This window comes from Pezoporus flaviventris, unplaced genomic scaffold, assembly GCF_033815535.1.
Source record: "Pezoporus flaviventris isolate CSIRO_AGI_PZ_B2104156 unplaced genomic scaffold, CSIRO_AGI_Pfla_v1 ptg000020l, whole genome shotgun sequence".
NCBI classification, from domain to species: Eukaryota; Metazoa; Chordata; class Aves; order Psittaciformes; family Psittacidae; genus Pezoporus; species Pezoporus flaviventris.
In genome coordinates, this window is record NW_026892568.1 from 4727355 (window position 1) to 4747823 (window position 20469).

The window sequence follows — 20469 nt, forward strand, 5'->3', positions numbered from 1 at the left end:
TGTTGAACAGAGGTATTGCCAGTTAGTTCTTATTACCAGCTCATGTAATGATGTGTTAGACACCATTTGCAGTTTAAGTGCTAATTCCTAGCTTAACATTTTTTTCTAGTAAAGTGGATTTTGCAGCCAAGCACAGTTAACCCTTGACTGCATTTCCACTTCACTGCATGATGCACTACTGCATTTCTCTGCATGATTTTATAGAGCTGTCTACTCAGAAACAGCAGAAAACTGAGCTCCTTCCTTGCACTCTTAGTCTTAAGTAAAAAAGAATTGCAACCTTTTTTATTTACCTTGGATACAATTGCTGGTGTATTGCTATAAATGGGGTGACAGGCGTTTCTATTAACCACTTTTTTACAGGCATTTCTTTGATCACAAAATAACTGTGAACAGCAGTAAAAAAAAACCCAAGAAACAACATACCACATTTGTCAGCAACAGCCCAAAAAGCATCAGATTTAATAGAACTTCAGAGAGAGAGAGACAAAATCATTTCAAACAAATGGGGTTTGCATTTCTCCTTTGTTATATTGAAGTTAATCTTTTTAACTGATTTTAGTATGAAAGCCGTAGTAGTTTGCTGAAATGCCAAGTAAACTGCTGGAAGGGTAGATTGCCACGTAAAATTTATTTTACCAATTTGCCAACAACATGAGAGTACCTCAGTGCTGTGGGCATATACCTAAAAAACAACAGACGGGTACATCTGTGGATTAATTCATAAGGATGGGGGTAATACCACCCTGGCAGAGCCTAACATTTCATGGCAGAGGACCCTGTTCATAACAAAATGGTGGTTTCGTTTTCCAAAGACAGTTACTGTGAATCCTAATTTCCATCTTAAGCAGCATCTTGTGAGCCCACTACCAGCTCGGTTCTCCAGCTGTTACACTGAGCGGGCTCACAAAGCAAAAGAGACAGAGAAGTGGACCACAGAGTTGAAGTCATTACCGTGCCTGACTTGTAATGACTTGTGCCTTGAGCAGGAGTATCCTTGCACATGGGTGAGTGTGTGTGTCTACAAAGTTTGGTCATGGTAAGAATTCAGAGAAGACGACATCCAGCTTCAAATCCTCACCAATTATAAAAAAGCCGCAGTTGACTTTTTTCTTTCGTGAATAGTCAATGTGATATTTAGGCCTGTTTTTAAGAAACACAGCATAAAAATGCTTCATTATTTGCCAAAGATTGAGAAGTTTCCACCACATCATTGCCAGGTATTGGTCTAATGAAACAAGACAGCTGAGGACCACAGGTCCTGAGGAGCCTGGTGCATGCTCTCACAGGTGATGCCGTATCTCCACATGAAGCAGGAGGTATGTTTCATTTCACTTAAGACAAGCCTAAAAACATTTCTGTCAGCCACACAAATCACACATCCTAGAACCAGGAGACACCTTAAAAAAAAAATCCTTGCTTTCCCCAAGTGAGGAGCTCAGATCTCATTCTTGTTCATATCCGCAAAATTAATACCACAAATAAATCTTTGATGATATGGTGTTATTGCTCTTTACAAAAGATCTCTAAGAGCAAGTATATTTTAACTGGAATATCAACTGTTGCTATGAATGGGTTTTAACTCATTCAAATTCTGCTCCTCGCTGGACACCTGCCATGCAGAAATTATGTTCCTTTTGCTGTTGTTATTAAACTTTGGATAAACAAAAATGTATAATTTTTTCCCTTAATGAGATCTCAGCTGTTTTTTACCAGGACTGTGAATCAAAACAAACATTTAACCTGTCTTCTTGAGCAATTTCATTTGCTTTTGTTCCCTGCTGTGCTAGAAGCATGCGTTGTGCCTGCTCTCAATCGGGTATCCCAACAGTTTATCAAGCAGCACAGCATAATACAAATATTATAGTTACAGATTAGCTGTTCTCTGCTGCCGTTCACTTTGTGGTTTAGATCCCTTGTCATTTACAAATCAAAATGTTTATGCACTCAATTAGAACACTTGCAAGTGAGAATAAAGGGTATGTCATTACCCCCAAGAGAACTATGGAAACATTTGCTTGTAAAGCACTGTGTTGTTCTGTATTCCCTCAGTTTCACATTGCTCTATGTCTCACTGCAGCAGAACATCTCACGGTGATCTAACTTTGATAAAAGGGTTATGCCACGCACAAGATGAGCACTCTGTAATTCACACAATGCCTTTCTCCAAGTTAAAAAAACTGCTAGCAGATTGCTCAGAAACAGTCCCTGGAATTTTTGGCACCTACAACTCTCAACACAGCAAACTGCCTCCTTTTGCTTAGCCAAAGAGCCTTGGGCACATGCCACACCAAAGATATCCTGCAGCTAGTTCTGCCCAAAGGTGCACATTTCCCCTCGGTGAAGGATCAAGCGAAACAGCAAAATGCATTGCAGAGAAAAACCAGAACAAATGGGACGCGTACAGGGCTGAACGCTAGCAAATTACAGGCAAAGAACAGGTTATTACCATTGTGAACACACATGCATGTGTGCTGGGAAAGGGAATTGGATGTTTTCCACACAGTGGCCAAAACATGAGCCATAACATCAGGCTATCTATATTACGTTGCCCCAAAGACACAGTCAGACAAGCTGAGAGGAGTGTGCTCAGCAAACCACCCCAATGTCCTGTCATCGGTTCCTGCTGACATTCCCAACATCACCAGCCTCATGTGTCTAAAAAGTGCTGCATCTGCTCCTGGTCCAATGTTCTTGGGTGATGGCGCAAGGGCACATTCTGGTTTTTCGTCAGCTAAAAGGGAGTAATTAATCTTAATTCTCTTCTCCTCCCTGAAAAACAGAACTTCTATAGCTTGAGGAAAACAAAGAGCAATCAGTTGTTCTGTGGCAAATTAATCTTAAAAGGGGAATCTTCCAAAGAAAATCAATGGTTTATAACAAGATTCTGTATTATGTTTGAGCCCTGAAACTAGAATCGAAGGGTACTTTCAGCATTGCAAGTTGGCTCTTGTTCTGCTTTGGTTTTAATACAGTGGCATTGTTTGAAAAAGTGAGTTTTTCACTTGTGAGCCGTTCTAGTTGAGCGTGGCTTCACCTTCATGGAAGACTGCAGTAGTATTTAATACAGACTGTAAGATGACAGGTATTTGAGCCAACTTTAAAGAAATTATTCTCAAAAGAAGGAATTTCATAGGGATTTGTATTTTTATCCTGTGTGTAATATTCTATATCTAAGACATCTTTATTCATTTGTACCTTTCTAAATTAGTCTGTTCCATATGAGAAACTTTGAATATGATGCCTCCCTACATAATCAACCTTTAAAAAAAAATAAAACCCCATAAAATTTAACCATGGTGCCATGGAAACAGCTTTAAAATTAATTTGGGTGCAGGGAGGAAGGATACAACACAGAGAAAGTGACAGGTTTCAGAAGGAAAAATGTCTGTCTGGATCGTTACCCATTCCTGCACTAGATATTTCGGTTTATGAGATCATCTAAATTAACCTAATTCATTGTTAGTGTGGGACTTTGCACAACAGGAATTCTGGTCTGGAGCAGATTTCATCTCTTACTTCCTTGCTAATTCACAAGTTTGTTTGGCTGCAGAGAGAACAGTTGTACATAAAAATACGTTACTAAGCCTAAAAACTGCACCTAGTGCACAGTCCCCACAACCACGATGTTATCAAAGTTCAGTAATACCACAGAGCGATGACTCATGAGCCTATAACCTCTCTGTGCTGTGGAATAAATGCTCTCATTAATTCTGTACAAGACCTTTAGAAAACATGCTGCATTCATGCTGCCTCCTCGCTGTCAGAATTTAGTAGATGACTTCATTGGCTGCTTTGACATTTTTACTTTTCCGTTCCAGTTTGGTTTGTTTGCTTGCCTTAAAAAGTGCCTATGGTGTGAACTGTAACAGGGACAAGCAGTAGTTTCAGTCCAGACAGGACAAAAGTAACTGAAATGAACACATTATAGCAATAATTTTGACCCTTAACTCATTTATTTTGGTCTGTGAACATAGTAAAGCTATGTGCCAACGATCTTCTAATCTTACTGATGCAAATACCCTCTTTCCTTTCTGAATTTCCACTACTCCTTTTTCTCGTCAACGTCCAAGCACTAAAACAGCATTGCTTGGGTATTTGGGAGGTGGAGGGAGGCCAGTGCGTGATGGATTTTCATATTAGGAAAGCTCGTAAGATCTGATTCCAAGTAATGCACTTGCAAGAAGAATCCATTTTGCAGTCAGGGCAGAGTGTAGGAAACAGAACTCTGAACACTCCCAGAGTTTGGACATGTCATTTCTCAACTTATCATAGACTGAGATAACAATGATGCAGTTTACACATAAACGGGGATACTGTTATAATTCAGAGCACTACTAGTGCACATGGTGGTGGTCATACATATATTTGGATGGCAAAGCAAGGCTTTGTCTTTGTAACTTGATCGTATGCGGGAGGCCAGACAGGGAACTCAGGGTTGCAGAAAAATCCTTGCACTACTGAAGCACCAGACTTTGAATTTATCCAAAAGAGAAAGTCACCAGCGCAGGCACTGAACCCCATTTCAGTGGGGTTTGGGGTGGGTTTGTTTTCTTCCTGATCATAAACACAGAAAGCACTCTGTGATGAAAATCCTTACTGACTGCATTAGTCTGCAGCTATTTGTATGCTTAAAAAGACTACCAGATATAGATCAGCTTACTACTGATCTCATTCACAATATGCAAGTCCAGAGATTTCAGTGGACAGCCTTTAGATTCATGCCAGCACATGGAAGACACTCCTGGTTTTTAAATACAAACATCAGGCTGCTGCAATTCTGAGAAGTGCCTGAACAATGACCTTACTTTCCTAACTGACATCTGAAAACTAAGAAAGATATCTTGAGGCTAAATAAAGCTACTAGCCTTAGAAGCGTTTAACTGCCTGGCAAGTTTGTTAAAGTCATTCATCTTCAAAAAAGAGAGCTAGGAATTGTAATATAAATATAACAGTGTCCAGTGATCCCAGACAAATCAAGTACCACTGTTCTGGGCAAGAAATTTACACATGCTGGGAGAGAGATGAACTGTGCCTTTGTAATTTAAGAGTTCCAGCAACTCATAAAACTAAAAAGCAGAAGGAAAGCTGCAGGAGCTAAGGAGAACCTGGTTAGCAATAATACTGAGTGCCTAACTGTAGGAGCTTTTGCAACCGAGTTTGTAAAATGTGTAAGCAGTGAATATTAGTGTTTTGAATTCTGAGAGTGCTGGTTTGAACTGCTCCAAACCCATATCCCATGTGTTTCTTCAAATATGTTAACCCCTGACTCCTCTGTGTTTGGCTTGAGGCTGAAAAGTACAGATTACTTGATGCCCATGGCAAGTGCTGTTGCAACAGGGAAATGATGTCAACCCCTGCAGTGCAATTCATAACTCGATGTGGATAAATTCACTTACTGGCAATTTAGAAGAAAACACACTGGTGCTGTGCCAGCTGGAGCCAGATGGTGACTGAAATTATTCAAATCATGCGTGCTGCAAACCTCTGAAAGACTGCAAAATATCCCAAGCATGGATGGGATCCTAATACAAACCAATTGGTGTATAGAGAGTATTTGCAAACAGCGTATGCTATGATTTGCTACTGTTTAATTGTAATCTTTCCTTTCCCTGTTTTCTAGGTTCAACTAATCCACTATAACCATGAGCTGTACACAAATGTCACAGAAGCTGCAAAGAGTCCTAATGGGTTGGTGGTAGTTTCCATATTTATGAAAGTAAGTGTTCAGTATTAGCAATACCTAATATACAGACAATAGACTTATTTTTCCATGAACTGTAAATCTAGGAGTTGGACTCCTCATTATCCTACAGCAATACCCAGAGGCTTTGATCTTGAATCCAGAGACACCATCATCCTAGGAACTGAACACATAATCTCTACTCCAAAGCATTTACAGTGTAATGCGAGAAAAATGGAAAGGGATAAGGGAAGGGGTGGGGGGAATCCCTTACATCATAAACATCCATCTTAACACTTTAATGGCTATGACAAAAGCTACTGCTTTTGCAGATTGGGTATTTCTTCACGAAATGTTATTCATTCAGTTTAAAGTAAGTCTCTCCCAGTAGGTTGCGGCCCTGGGAAAGGGCATGTTTGAACACATGCTGATGTTTCAAGTGAGCAAACCAAGTTCTTTCTCAGAGTGTAATTTAAAGCATCTTAAACTATCAAAACTGAGAGAATATTAAAAGTCAGTCTTTTACTATCTTCCATTTCACAGAGCTAGAAAGACCTGTGAATACTCTGTCATATTTTGGGTTCCATCCGGTTACATTCAAGTTGCATAATTAGGTCTATAAATTGCAGTGATCTAGCACTAAACTCCACCTCACAGTTTACTCAAACCTCCTTAGTTTTGTTGGAGAAACCTTTTTTCTCATTTTGTATGAAGAATGCATTTCCCCCCAAAGTGGTGTCATATTCTGCCATTATGTGTCTTTCATCACTCTAAAAAAGCACATATTTCTCAATACATACTTCATGCTGAAATAGCTTTCATCAGACTTCATGCAGTGGATATCTCTCAGTTCCCTTTAGGACTCCTCAATCCCATTTTATAAACTTCCTGACAAAGCATTAACTTCAGAATTAAAATATGCATTTCACAGAGCATATTGAATGATTAGATATAAAAGGGCAATTTTCATGCAGATCTAATATTGAAGAAAGATATTTAGGATACCTTTTTTCATCCAAAATACATTGTATTACATCCCAACGATCTCACTTGAATTTGCACAAAAGGATACAATTGAAACAAGCCTTCAAAGTGCCCAGCAGGCCAATTATGTCTAAATAACACATTGCTCGTGTGCTTGCTGAGTTACACCTCCTCCTGCAACAAGCCACAGAATTTAGTATCCGCTTCACTGCATCTTTCTCTAGGCCTTCTCATCTAAGCATGTAAAGGTGTGTGGTATTTTAAATGTCCAGAGTAGTTCAAAAACCATTAAGAGGAGAAGTAACTATCTGAATTTCCATAAAATGCAACCTGAACACAGTTTTCCTGAAGGCTCCCTGTCAAACAGAGCTGCATCACAGCTTCTCCAATAGCCCACTTATTTTCCTAAACCTTTATTAAACTTTCTGTGAAGTTTTCCATTTTCAAAATAAATTGATTTCTTTCTAGATAAATGCTGGATGTGTAACAGCAGCATCTGGTGTCTCAGGAAAAAAAACACAGAATATTTGAAAGATAAGTGGGATGGTTGAAGGTACAGTTATTAAAATGCCTCCATAGCAACATGTGACACCGATTTGTTTCTACACAATAATAATTTTGCCATTTGCAGTGCAGTAAAATCTCTTGTTAAATTACTGTTAATAATCAACAATGATTTTTTGATACAGTACATACAACCCCCAAAAAACCCCAACGCCACAATACAACAACAGTGCCCCTAAGGCCGCTATCATTTTCCCCTCTAAGTCCTCTTTAGGTATGGTATGTTTGATGTAGACTGGACATTTTCTGTGTCTGTATATGTGTATGTACACATATTTGTAAGCACCTGTGGGTGAAATTTAGGGATTTCATACCTGTATAGAAAACAAAGAGAAGACAGCTTTTATTTGTAATTTAAATAGGCTGCTGCAAGGAAAGTAGATTTCTCAATAAAGAGAGGAATAATCAAATACTACATGAAAATCCTGCCTAACAATATTAAACCACCTGCAAATCCCAAAGCTGTTGGGGAATAAACCTGTACACAAGTTTGTGTTCAAGCATTGAGTTATATTCATTCTGTATGCAAGTACTCACACTTGTATTCAGGCACTGAGTTACATTCATCCTGTGTACAAGTACTCACACTTGTATTCAGGCATTGAGTTATATTCATCCTGTTCTCTCATCCCTGAAGGGGGTTTTTTACTTATTTTTAGTACCAACTTCCTAACAAGTTTGGTTACAAAAATATCCAAGTAATTATTTCCTCTTCCCACAGCAGTGCAAAAAAAAGACAGAAACAGTTTGGAGGAACGTCAGGAGAAAGAGAATGAGAGAGTGTGTGCGTGCACATGAAACAGCTACGCTTCCAAAAGGGAAATGGTTGTGAACAGGTTTTGACATTGTACATTTTCTCTTCCGTAGGTATCTGAATCATCAAATCCATTTCTAAATCGTATGCTCAACAGAGACACCATAACCAGAATAACGTATAAAAGTAAGTTGGTTTAAATATACTGTGGCTGACAGCTGTATGCTTTTAGTATCAAATAACACATTTAGTGATGCACAGAAACAAGAGGCATCTCATTACAAGCAAAAATTACGAAGTTTGCATTGCCAGCAGCTCTGCATGACAGACTTGGGAACCTGAAAATCTAGGATGGTCATCCGTTCAGCAAATGAGTTTTGAACTTCCAAGTCTATTTTATGTTTGAACAAGCAATAAATTAATGAAATTATACTTAACAAATACATCTGCTGTATTCACACTGAATACTCAGGAGAAACTGCCTACTCTTAGCAATAGAACATACAGGGCAGCCAGGATTAAATCAAATCAAGTTATGTCAAGATGCTGCATCGTTAACTGTGGATTTAGTATTCATTAATGCTTTTTGTACCGAAAAGTGATGACATTTCTACTCAACTATTGATGTATTTAATGCATATGTAAAGAAGTCATTAACATAGCATGTATATTTGTTGTATTCACACTTGGAAAGCCTTTAACAGATAATGCTCAATAATACCATGTTAGCATATTGAATTTGTGGAAATCTGGAGCTTAAACGTCAGTGAAAATTAGGCTAAAATTAGAGAAAGTAATGAAAAATACATATCCCTCAACAGAACAAATGAAACCTCTTCTCCTGAAAACCTTATTCCCTTTGTCAAGTATTCACTTAAATTCCAAGCAGCCATTAAGTTAATAAGTTAAATGATACCAGAATTTCACTTTCAGAAAGTCCACAGCAAACTGAAAAAATAAGGAAAATGTCATAAAACTCAACCTTCCTCTGTTCCTGTGAATGTCTTCACATTTTTTATAAACTTCATTGGGGTTTTTTTGCTTATGAATGCTAGGAGAGACTTGTTCATGCTCACTGGAATGGGACTGCTTATCAGGACTCCAGGGTTTGGTTTACAAGTCTGCTAGGGTTTGCCTCAGTTTACCTCTAAATGCAGTAGATTGTACTATATACCCTGCAACAACATAGTGTTACTTGGAAGACTTTGTGTCTGAAACCCCAGAGATCTCAAATATCCATGTAACTTCAACAAAAGTCACTGAACTTCAGGTTTATGATGGAACAGTTTGGAGAGATCCCTAAAGTACACACTCTGATTGCTTTTCATGGATTCCATCTTTCCCCCTCCCTCCCTGCAAAGCCAGGATTGTAAAAAGTGTAGGTCTGAGAACAATGGAAATTAAAAGCAGAAAATTTACCCACTAATTCTTGAACAAGAGAAAGATTTTGAGTCTTTCTCAAATTCAGAATTTGAATAGAGCCAACCCAGCCCCATTCTGAAATAGATATTTCTTTGCCATTTCCTATAACATACACCTTTCTTCCTACTGAGGTTTCTCTAATTTCACTTTGCTGCTAACAAATCTTGTTACATCTTCGATCCAAGTTAGAGGCCTTTATTATGATAAAATTCTATTCTGCACGATACCTGTAGAGAGGAAGGTGGCAGAACATTTCCTCCAGATTGTTCTATCTGTATGAAATGTCTTGTTCTCTGCATGGAAGCAGCTGAGATTAACCCAGTTTTTAGGCTGCCTGACTCAATTCCTTGCAAAAACACAGTAATACTGGTTTGTATAAGCTTCCTGCCTACCAGTGCTGCTGCGGCATCCTGGAGTCAGGAAACTGTCATTCAGGCTGTATGTGCTTTTACAGGCTTTCACTCCCAAACTACATATTCCTGGCTTCTCTCTAGGGACCAGCCAGATCTCTGATGGTACCACTGAGGAAGCTGCTTTTCCCCACGGACACATACACAGACCTGTCAGTCTCACATGCTGAATAAGAGAAGAGTCTTGCCACATTTTTTCCATCACATCAGCTCTATCTCATGCGTTCACAGGAGTGTCGCAGCCTTTTTTTGTACCGCTACAATGGCTGGTGGCCAGCAGAGCAAAAACAGGACAACTTGGGGTGGCTAAGAGCAGAGGAGATGCCATGATTAGGGATGCCCCTCCAGAGGGTGGGAAGGCACCAGCAGCATCTTTCCCTTGTGGCATGAGCAAGCATGCAACCCTCACCCAGCCCAGTGGGCAAGAACACGTTCCCTATACAGGTTATTCTATGTGTACTCTACACTTAGGAGTGGGCACTCCTCCTCTGGAGTTGAGAACATCCTACAACCCTTCCTTGAATATTTTGCCTCCTTGAAGGAAAATGCAATTCCAGTCACACCTAAGTTCGGGTTTACTAAATGAAGTTTTGTATGAAGATGAATTCATAACAAAATCAACGATCAACAGACCCGTTTTAACCACTATTATCACCACCAAGTTTATCTGTTATAATTAAATCCTTGGTAGACACAATGCACATCATACTCCACAGGGCACTGGGTTACTTACTGTAGTAACAAGTATTGACCGAGAATTTTAGTGCAAATTGGGAAAGTGAAAGCATTATTGGAAGTAATTTTGCAGTTGTCTTGCGTGATGGATTATAGCATCATTGCTGAAAACTAATCTTACCTCTTTGGTTGTGAGGAATTCTAGTTTGCCTTTAGCAGCTGGAGCTTTCTAGCTTGTGCTTTAGGGGTCCCCTCCTGAAGTCAATACTCAGCAGGCTGCTGACAAAATGACCAGTCCCAGTGTGCTCCATAGGAGCATGGAGCAAATCGTAAAGTAGAGCATAGATTTAGAGTCAGGACAGTTAGTAACATAACTGAAGTACTGCTTTGACAGAACAGCAACAAAACTAAGAGCTATCTATGCTGTTGCTGAAATTTCCATAAGCAAAATGCATTGAAAGGGAAATTTTTACTCTTGGATATTAATGGCTACACTGAAGTGGACCCCAAGGAATTTTTAAGCCGATTTTAAATGCTTACTGTATTTTGTTATCACAGCCCAAAGAATCTACTGTGAACTAGTTGAAACAAGCTGAAACAAGCATCTTTCAAGCAGGCTTTAGTCAGAAGCCATGTGAATATCTCTAAAGAAAATCTGAGGGGATAAGTTAGTTTTCTTTCACAGAAGTTACGCTATGTTAGCTTTCACCCAGTGTTTGCTTAACATTGGAAAGAAGCAACATTGTAGATTCTCAAAATTCCATATAAAAGTTCAGCCTTGCCATTCTCCGCCAGAGCACAGCCACATGTTCAGCTAGGCTGGGTTTCCTCAAATTCAATCTTCAGCTGGTTTATAAATAATGAACAAGTGAATAAAATACTCCAGCTTTAAGAAATTAGCCTGGAAAAGCTTAAGATTCGGGTTTCGGGAAGTAAGAGACTATTAATTTCTCAAGGTTCACGTTTCAGTGAGAAGGGGTCTCAGAAGGGCTGAGCTCCTGCAGCTCCTGTCACAAGCAGTAAGAGCTTGGCAGTCTCAAACCAAGCCCAAAGGGATTGACCTCAGGTATTTGAGCTGAGCCTCTGTCAGCCCGGCTCTAAGCGACTCGTGAAGGCTGGGAAATGGAGAAACTCTGTTTCAGCATTAAAAAGCTGAGGATCTCTACATTCCTTACTCTGTACCTCTAACGTGGTTACAGCTGTGCTTTCCCCTTTTGGATTATCAGGTTGTGGACTTCAAAATCAAACAGACCTTCCTTCGTTCAGTAAATAATGTATTCCCTATAAATACTACTGGTTTAAAGAGAACATACATAGACTTTGATGTGAGAGCAGACCCCACGTGCCTATTACAAACCTAGGGATAAAAGAAGAGGATTCCCATCGTTTGCTAAGAAACTTTTCAGAGGCCCAGCCTTTATTTAAATGAATATGAAATCTAATTTTTATAGAGTTTATGAGTTCAGAAATCACCCCAAGGCACCAGTGGATCAAGATAAACACAACGTGGGCTGTAGAAGGAATGAGGATGAGAATATAGTAAAGTCTAAATGAGTTCCTTAAAGGAAGTTTCTTACTGGCAAGAGATCACACATAGAGATTTTGACCATTTTGAACTACATACTTAAGACAAGACATTAAAGTGTTGCAGCCTAATATTAGTGCAAACCCACCAGTTCTGTTTCAGTTCCAGAATGGGAAACAGCTGTTCATGGGAAAAATGTTGAGCACCGAATGCTTATTCTGTAGTCTTTTCTCAGGTCATTCTCATGGAGTCAACTGACTTCCCATGGGAATATAACCCATATAAAGGCATGAAAAAATACTGTTTTTGCTTGACCAGACTCTTTTATTACTTCATTCACTACTATTTTCCCCTTTCCCTGAAGTGATACTTTCCTCCAGTTTCCCATTAATCACAACTGAGATTTTAAGTCGCTGTCCCTCCTTAAACATATTCCAAGTGAAGACAGAGACAATGAACCAGGTTTGGAGATATTTTGCTGCTGGGTGCTGGTGGGGCAGGTGGTCACCCATTTTGTAGGTCCTCAGTATGCAAGCAAGGTAACTTAAGCAGTTAATCTGAAGCTCAATAGGGCTGAGGAGAGCATCTCTCCTGATCTTAAGAGCACTGGCATATGTCAGGCTTGGCCGAGTAAGTAGGTCCCTGTCCCACTGTTACATGCCATATTCCACCCCTGGAACATTATGTTCTGGGAATTACTAAAGACTGTAAATCCACAGACAAAAGTTAGAAGCCCATGTCAAAATAATGAATTACATTGTCTATTAAAGCAATTGAGGCGGCTCCAAACCCCCATGATTGCCTCCACTAATGCCAGCAGTAAATCTGTATCTGTATCTTCCATTTGATAAGTTGTCCTATTGTAATAATCCATGCACTGTTCTGAATACAAATTAGTCAACTAGAATGTGGTACACACAAAATATGATACATATCTCATCACTATCCCTCATCTGTATTAATCCTTAGTTAGCTTTCCATCTCGTAGTAAACATTTCAAGGTAACTTCCACCTTATTTAAATCATTTTAGCCCAGCCAGACTCAGTATGGATGTGAAAGCAGATTCAGTCCTTAGAGGTTGAAAGTATCTATTCTGACTGACTCCATGCCATTTGGAGCTAACACACCACTCTCCATGGTTCATAAATAATGAACAGGATGTTCATGTGGGAAAGGGAAAAAAAATGTGTGATGACTCATTGGAAACAGGCACTGGCTTCAAAAAATGCATTCATTCTTTTCTCATGTAATCCTAGCGAAATTACTGCTGCCTTACAAATAATGTTTTAATGAATAGGACACAGGTGTATTCAGTCAGCTCTAGCTGTTAAAATTTAACAGCATTTGGACTCTTATATTAGGGCAATGGTTTTGCACTTTGTCTGCAAAATTGTGGCTTTTGAAAGACTCCGTACCCCAGGACCAGTGAAGGCTGAGCATGATAAAACAGGTGACAGTCAGCCACCTACAAGACAATAACAGTACTTTCCCCTCTGCTTGAGGAACCAGCTGTATGCATGGCAATTAGCCTGGCTTGAAGTGCAGTAACATGGCAGAAGGCTGCATTTCTGACAAACATGAAAGGACATGCCTACATTATATTTTGTAAAATAACATTTAAAATAGGAAATAACTAAAGCACTGATCAATGTGGTATGAATGTTACACTTCAACTGATGCGTTAGCCACTAATATTGCTACCCCAGACACCTAGATCATGTTGACTGCACTATGTCAAAATAAAAGGTCACATTCGGTTTGAAAGAATAAAAAAGAAATTAAAAAAACCCACAACTTTATAAACTTACAGCAAATAGTACATGGAAAACAGAATCCAACTGAAATGCCCGAATTCTTGACACTGACATAAAAGATGCACTTTCAACATTTTACTTTAGTCCAAGGAATATCCTCTGGTTTATTTGCACTATCTTCCTTGCCTTTCATTACAGTCAATGCCAATTCATCTTGTGCATTGAGAGGGGAAACACACCTAAATATGCATTTTTCCTTGCCCACATTTTAGCACTCACTCTGCAGATGATCCATACTGAACACATTACATGCAAGTGAAAGCATGCAAAGAGTTTTCACATTACAGCTCACAAACAGCCCAGCTTTCTCCAAGGTACATGACAGCAGTAGCATATAAGAAGTAAAGGGTGTGTATTATAGAGTATTTCCTATTAACTCCTACAGCCTAAGATTTGGCAGGAAAATCTGAGCTCCAGTTTTGACAGCACTGCCAGAAATATTGTAGGGCCAGCAGTACACCAGGGAAATAGTGCACAAAGAGTAGAAAAGGCTGAGGAACTTTGATGCATTTTGAAAGATATAGTTATATCTCATTATATTTTGGTACATGCCCACAGAGCGAATTCTGGTGCAAAAGGATAGCTCATTAATTCCAAAAGCGAGACCCTAGTAAGCTGCTTTCCAGCATACTCTTCCACCACGATTTTCTCATTCTGAGTGAGTTTGCACTGCATCCACCCCCGCTGTGCACATGAAAGCCAGCAAGCTTCACTGAGCAGCTTTATTACCATGCATTAACCTTAACTTCCTCCTGTGGTAGAAGGGCAGTTAAGTTTTAACACTTTAGCCTTCCCAAGGCTTTGTTGAGCAAAAGTTGTTAATCGCTCCAAAATATGGTAAGTCCACATTCTCCAAAGACTGCTCCGTCTAAATAACAGCAACTTCAAGTAGCTTTTAACTCCACTTCTTAAGCATGATTCAGAGTGTCACTGCAAATGTTGTGCTAAACCCACAGAAGGTGTGTACGGGCATCTAAGAGGAGAACTCAACACAAGGATTAATGGATTCATGTTAGTTGTTCTTGTCCCAACTGCTGGAGCACTCAGAAACGTGCATTCATTACACCTCACGTTTCAGTAAAACTCATGGTAATGTTCAGGGGTAAGGACCATACACTAAAAGGGTGGGATATTTTTTTTGTGAAGGTACTGTTTTATCTCAATTGTTTTCCTTCCTCATCCTCCAGATGATGCATACTTACTACAGGGGCTTAATATTGAGGAACTTTATCCAGAGACTTCTAGTTTCATTACGTATGATGGGTCAATGACAATTCCACCCTGCTATGAAACAGCAAGCTGGATAATAATGAACAAACCTGTCTACATAACAAGGATGCAGGTAAGAATAATTGAAAGGTTACTCAATCTAGTATAACTACAAAAGAATAAAGTTAAATACTTGGAGCTTTACTTGCAAAATTAGATTCAACCTTTTATTCAACCTCTGCCTGAAATTTATATAGTTTGCAAAATACACACACACACACACTTCAAGGTGGGCCCTACTTTCAGTGAGGGTTTGAACCAAATGGTCTCCAGCAGTCTCTTCCAAACTACGTTATTCTGTGATTCCATGAATAAACACATGGGGATTCTAAAACAAGTACAGCAGTGTTGTACAAAAATAACTGGGGTTATTAAGTATGACAAAGGCCATTTTTAGGTGAGAAAGAAACAGGCGAATTGTGAATGACACTTGTTGCCATCTTAATGCCAGTCGATAGCACAGTAATGGGACAGAGATCCAACATATGGGGCCTTCTTGAGAATAAATCAGGTAGTGTTTTCTGGAATAGAATAAGGTGACAGGACAGATATTGCAAATATCTTCAGAAAAATCAGCTTAACAGATTGAAGCCTCTATTAGAAAAGAACAGGATAAATTATGCAAAAGAAACCACTGTCCATTTCATACTCAAAATTAATGCTGCTGAGGACACACCAGTGTCCTTCACACACCAGTGGAAGAGTGGTAGAGATGACCATTCTATGCAACTTCCTTGCAATCCAAGGCCTAACAACAGAAAACAGCAAATTTAGCACCAACTTCAGTCTTCTCCAGAGCTTCCATCAGTGAGTTGCCTACAGAACTGCAAACTGAACTAGAATCCCAAAGGAATACTTGAAGCACCATCTGCCTGTCCCAGGCATGCAGCGGAAGCAATCTGGCCCAAAAACAGAAACAAGGAATGATAGAACAACCCTAAATATTACTTTGGGATTTAAAATCATTTTGACATTGTAAATAAGATGACTTTAAAAAGCCTGAGAGATGTTTTATCTTTGTGATATTCCTTCTGTCCAATTTTGTCTTGACACAGAGAAAGCACTGCGTTTCCTTTCTAAATGGGTAATTTGGGAGAATGACACAGCTGAGCACAGACATGCTGTACATTCTGAACTTATCAAGCAGGGGACCCAAACATTTTCCTGCAAGCTACATTTCTAGTTACAACATTAAAGTACAAAGCAAGAATTAGAATATTTCTAACGTCTATGCTAGTACCTGCGAGTTATAATCTCATGATACTTACTCCTTGTCATGCTTTACTGGTTACTTACATCCTCCATTATTACTGCTGCAAATTGATTTCGTGGATTACTTACTAATTACATTGTGTGCTTGGACTGAAAAAGTAAATGCACAGCTCAGGCTATCCATGGAAGCTGGTATGTCAATCCCAGGTACTGGAATTTCCCATTTAAGCATTAAATGCCACAACAAAACCTCTTTAATTGTACACTGATATGGAAAATGTTTTCTTTTTATCTTTTTAAACCAAAATATTTTGAAGGTTTCTGATTTACAAACTGCAGCTTTTTATTTTCCTCTCTCCAGTTTCCTATACAGAGTTAGGAAGGTTTTGGTTGACTTGAACCAGTTAACATGCTTTCAGCACAGTTGCATAGTCGTCCTAAGAACCAGTGCTGTCTGCTTGTAGTTTGCATCCAGCCACTGCTGGGCACACTGACAATCCTGGATGATTCAGCAGTTCCCTCTCAGCTGATCTGTAAAACCATCTCAACAGAAGGCCAGAGTCTGCCGTCAGAACATTATAGACACAGCACAGACAATATCAAGACAGACCTGTCAACGGATTTCACTTTTTACATCATTAATTTCATGACTTCAGCAGCATGGCTGTCAGTTATCTTTTCCATCCTGACTGCCCGTACCTGGTTCTTGAGTACCATCATCCAAACCCGTGTCTTCTCAACTGAAAGCTACACTAATGGCTGCAAAACTTAGAAAATTAGCTCTTGTTATTCATCAAGTTCATTCTCTCTGCACCAGCTGCTGACATCCAGTACTGGGGATTCCGTTTGTTCCCTGATCAGCCAAGGACTCCTCATACCATTTTCATTTGCTTAACACACAAGCAGTTACTTTGGTTTAAAATGGGGCTCAGAAACAGGACCACAGAAGGAATGGTTTTACATCAAATTAACTCTTTCAGCCCACCTCTGATTACAAGCCACTGAAATTGTGTTTGGTTTCATTTCTGAAGTCTATTTTATAGTGTTGTATGTAGTTTACTTACAGGAAAGCCTAGCACTAAATATCCTTGTTCTGTCTTTTGTACAGATGCATTCTTTACGACTGCTAAGCCAGAATCAGCCATCACAGATATTTCTGAGCATGAGCGACAATTTCAGACCAGTCCAGCCTCTCAACAATCGATGTATCCGAACCAATATCAACTTTAGTTTACAGGGAAAAGATTGCCCAAACAATAGAGCACAGAAACTACAGTATAGAGGTACGTTCTACCTGCAGAATAATCCTTTCTATGCTTACACTGAGCTCTTTTCTTTGAGAATTGAGTAATACATACAAATAAAAACAGATGTAACTCCAGATCTGGGGGACTAATGGTATGAATCAAACATTACATATTTGAAGTGGATGAGGAAACTTGCCCAGAAACGTGCAGGAAAAGCATGACAAAACACAGTCTGGAACATCTAATGTTTTTTTAAAAGGAGACAAGACAGGCCTTCAGTTTTCTAGCCTCATTTTAAAGACTTTTCACTTTACCAAGTGCATTTAACTTCTACCTTGGGAAGAAAAAGGGGGATGAGTTAATCTTGAAGGTCTCAAACAAAAGAATAAATTTCACTTTAGGGATGCACCACGGTAACAAACACCCAAATTGCAAAGTGGTGTATTATGCAATGGGTATTATAAGCCAAAACGCAGACACTTGCTGATGAGTCCTAAACGGCCACAGCCAGGGCTTGCAGCTGAGCTGTAATGTATCTTACGCCTCTTTTAGCCTATGCCCGCACAGTTCTATTGCCTGCTATAATGGTGTAAAAGTGCTTTCTTATAAATAACATTACAGGTATAAAGGAGTACTACTGAAGGGTAGAAGATATTCAGCAGCAAGGCTGATGTCTGAGTTGTAATACTTCAAAGAAACAGGGTTAATTCTTTTCCAGAAAGAGGAGGAAACAACCTCCTGGCTTTTCAAGACATTTTAAGTGCCTGATACAGTTAAATCCAACCAGTACCCTATTTGGTAAAGCATAATTGGTTTTGTTTTGTTTCTCTTTCCTTTCAGTAAATGAATGGCTCCTCAAGTAAGAAAGACAGAGCAGGCAGAACCCATAACCTCAGTGGAATGCTACTACTGTGAATTGACATAATCTAGAATGCACCCAACGTCACTCTCTTTGGGTTCGGACAGCACTGGTAACGTGCTGTAGGAAAAGAGCTGCCATGCTGGGAACTCAACTCAAAATTCATTCATATGATCGGTGGCAAATAAAAAAAGTAAAATAAAATAAAAAAAAGACAGTATTACAGTAAATGTGATTACAATTCTCCTGAACTAATTTAGCTTCACAAAGAAAGACTTTGCAGCCTTTGTACATAGGAAATTCTTCCTCTTTTCCCCCCTCCCTCAAATTAAAAAAAAATTAAAAAATGATTAAAAAAAAAGAACGAAAAAAGGTGGCTCGGTACAGCATCAAAGTGGAGTTGTGTTCTGTGTGCCAAGTAATCCTTGGAAGCTCTCATTTCACTGTCATTAATGGATACTGACAAGACAGAACAAGACGACTGTAGAGGAAACTTATTTCTGGGTTATGAACTTTCTGTTAATTTCATTTCAAAAGGGGCAGAGATAAGTATTGTAAATATATCACTGCAGAATTTAAAGGAAACGGAACTATTTCCCTCTGTCACATATCTGTAGTAGGATTTGCCAAAATCAGAATTGATCCATTTTCTGTTTCTCATTTTACAACAGGTCATACGTTGTGTTGGTTACTATTAACAACTCAATAAATGTGTTTAACAAATTCATTTAGTAAACTTGCTATGATTTATTCTGTTCCTTTCTCAAATAATAAGCATCTACTATTTGTGGCTGCATTATTTGTTGTAGTATTTTTTCTTTTTTTATTTCCCCTGTTTATTTTTTTACTGGATTTATTTGTTTGCAGCCAATTTAAGTGAGTTAATGGCCATTGGAAATGCACTCAAAGCCAGTATAACTTTAACTCCACTTTATGGTCCCTCATTAACAGGAGCTGGGCTCAGAAGCAGAAAGCATTTGAAACCTATCTCGGTTTAAAATTGCCGTTTCCCCTGCTGAATCCATTATCGGGACAAACCAACTCAATCCTGGAAACTGGTGGTGGAAAGGGATATCTTTTCTTTACAGCTAAAGCAGGAGCTGACCAAGTAAAAGCGAATGCCTTTTTTCTTGTTTATAATGGTCATTCACTGTGTTTGGTTACTGTCAAGAACTCAATAAATGTGTTTAACAAGTTCACATTGCCCATGTTTGATCTTCTTGCATATTAAGGGAAATATTGAGGGGGCAGAGTTCATGCTATTCCATTCCTGATGCTCACTTTATAACACATAACATGTTGGAGTTCACAGAAAATAAGATGAAGCTACAAAGTACTGTGCCTGACCAATGATTTGTGTGTACCAAGTGGAAAACCGGGCATTACAAGAAGTGAAAGGGAACTGAACCACTGTCAGAAAGTTTTAGATACTGCAGGTCAACCAGCCTCAATGTAACACGTGCATCATTTCATCTCTGGCTGAAGAGGACAGTGCAGGTGACATCAGACAGCAAACTCTTGAGTCTATGCTGCAGACAGCAGTTTGGAAAGACTGCAACTTGTGTGACCTCACCTGACGCATAAAAAGATACCAGCACGGTGAAAATACACATGAGATGGCATCGAGGAGACTCTCAAAGTAGGTACATGGATGCAGATGGAAATGTGGAAGGAACCTGAAGTTGTCATTAGCAATTCAATTGCCCAGTGAAAGCTGCAGGAAAAACACTGGTGAAAGAGTGGAGGCTGGCCAGGGTGGGCTGACACACAGCGGCTGCACTGTTTGTAGCAGGGTTCTGGGCTGATGACCCTGGCCCAGGATGCTATTAGCACAAATAATACCTGATCCCCGAGTTATTTCATTTTGAGCATTTCAAATGACTTCCACATACCAGCGTAATGCTGTGCAGAAATGGCACCCCGAGTATTACCCTGTGGATTAATATTGTCAAATTGTGCAGCTGAAATAAAGCAAAATCATCACCACAGATTTACCAAGGTGATAAAAACTGAAAAACAACACAAGTCACACATTTAGTATTTTTGAGTT

The 20469-nt window shown here is 39.3% G+C and overlaps 1 protein-coding gene and 1 long non-coding RNA gene across 6 annotated transcripts in view; one reads left to right on the top strand and one right to left on the bottom strand.

Moving 5' to 3' along the window:
- Window positions 1-19618, top strand: part of CA10 (carbonic anhydrase 10) — a 192750-nt gene extending 173132 nt beyond the window's left edge. For both annotated transcript variants that reach the window (XM_061455427.1, XM_061455426.1), the window contains 5 exons: window positions 5624-5719; window positions 8099-8171; window positions 15020-15174; window positions 17422-17596; window positions 18401-19618. In XM_061455427.1, the coding sequence (XP_061311411.1) occupies window positions 5624-5719; window positions 8099-8171; window positions 15020-15174; window positions 17422-17596; window positions 18401-18423 (522 nt within the window). In that variant the 3' untranslated portion in view covers window positions 18424-19618. The remainder of the gene's footprint in view (window positions 1-5623; window positions 5720-8098; window positions 8172-15019; window positions 15175-17421; window positions 17597-18400) is intronic.
- Window positions 1-20469, bottom strand: part of LOC133270333 (uncharacterized) — a 195832-nt gene that overhangs the window by 105409 nt on the left and 69954 nt on the right. The window lies entirely within an intron of this gene.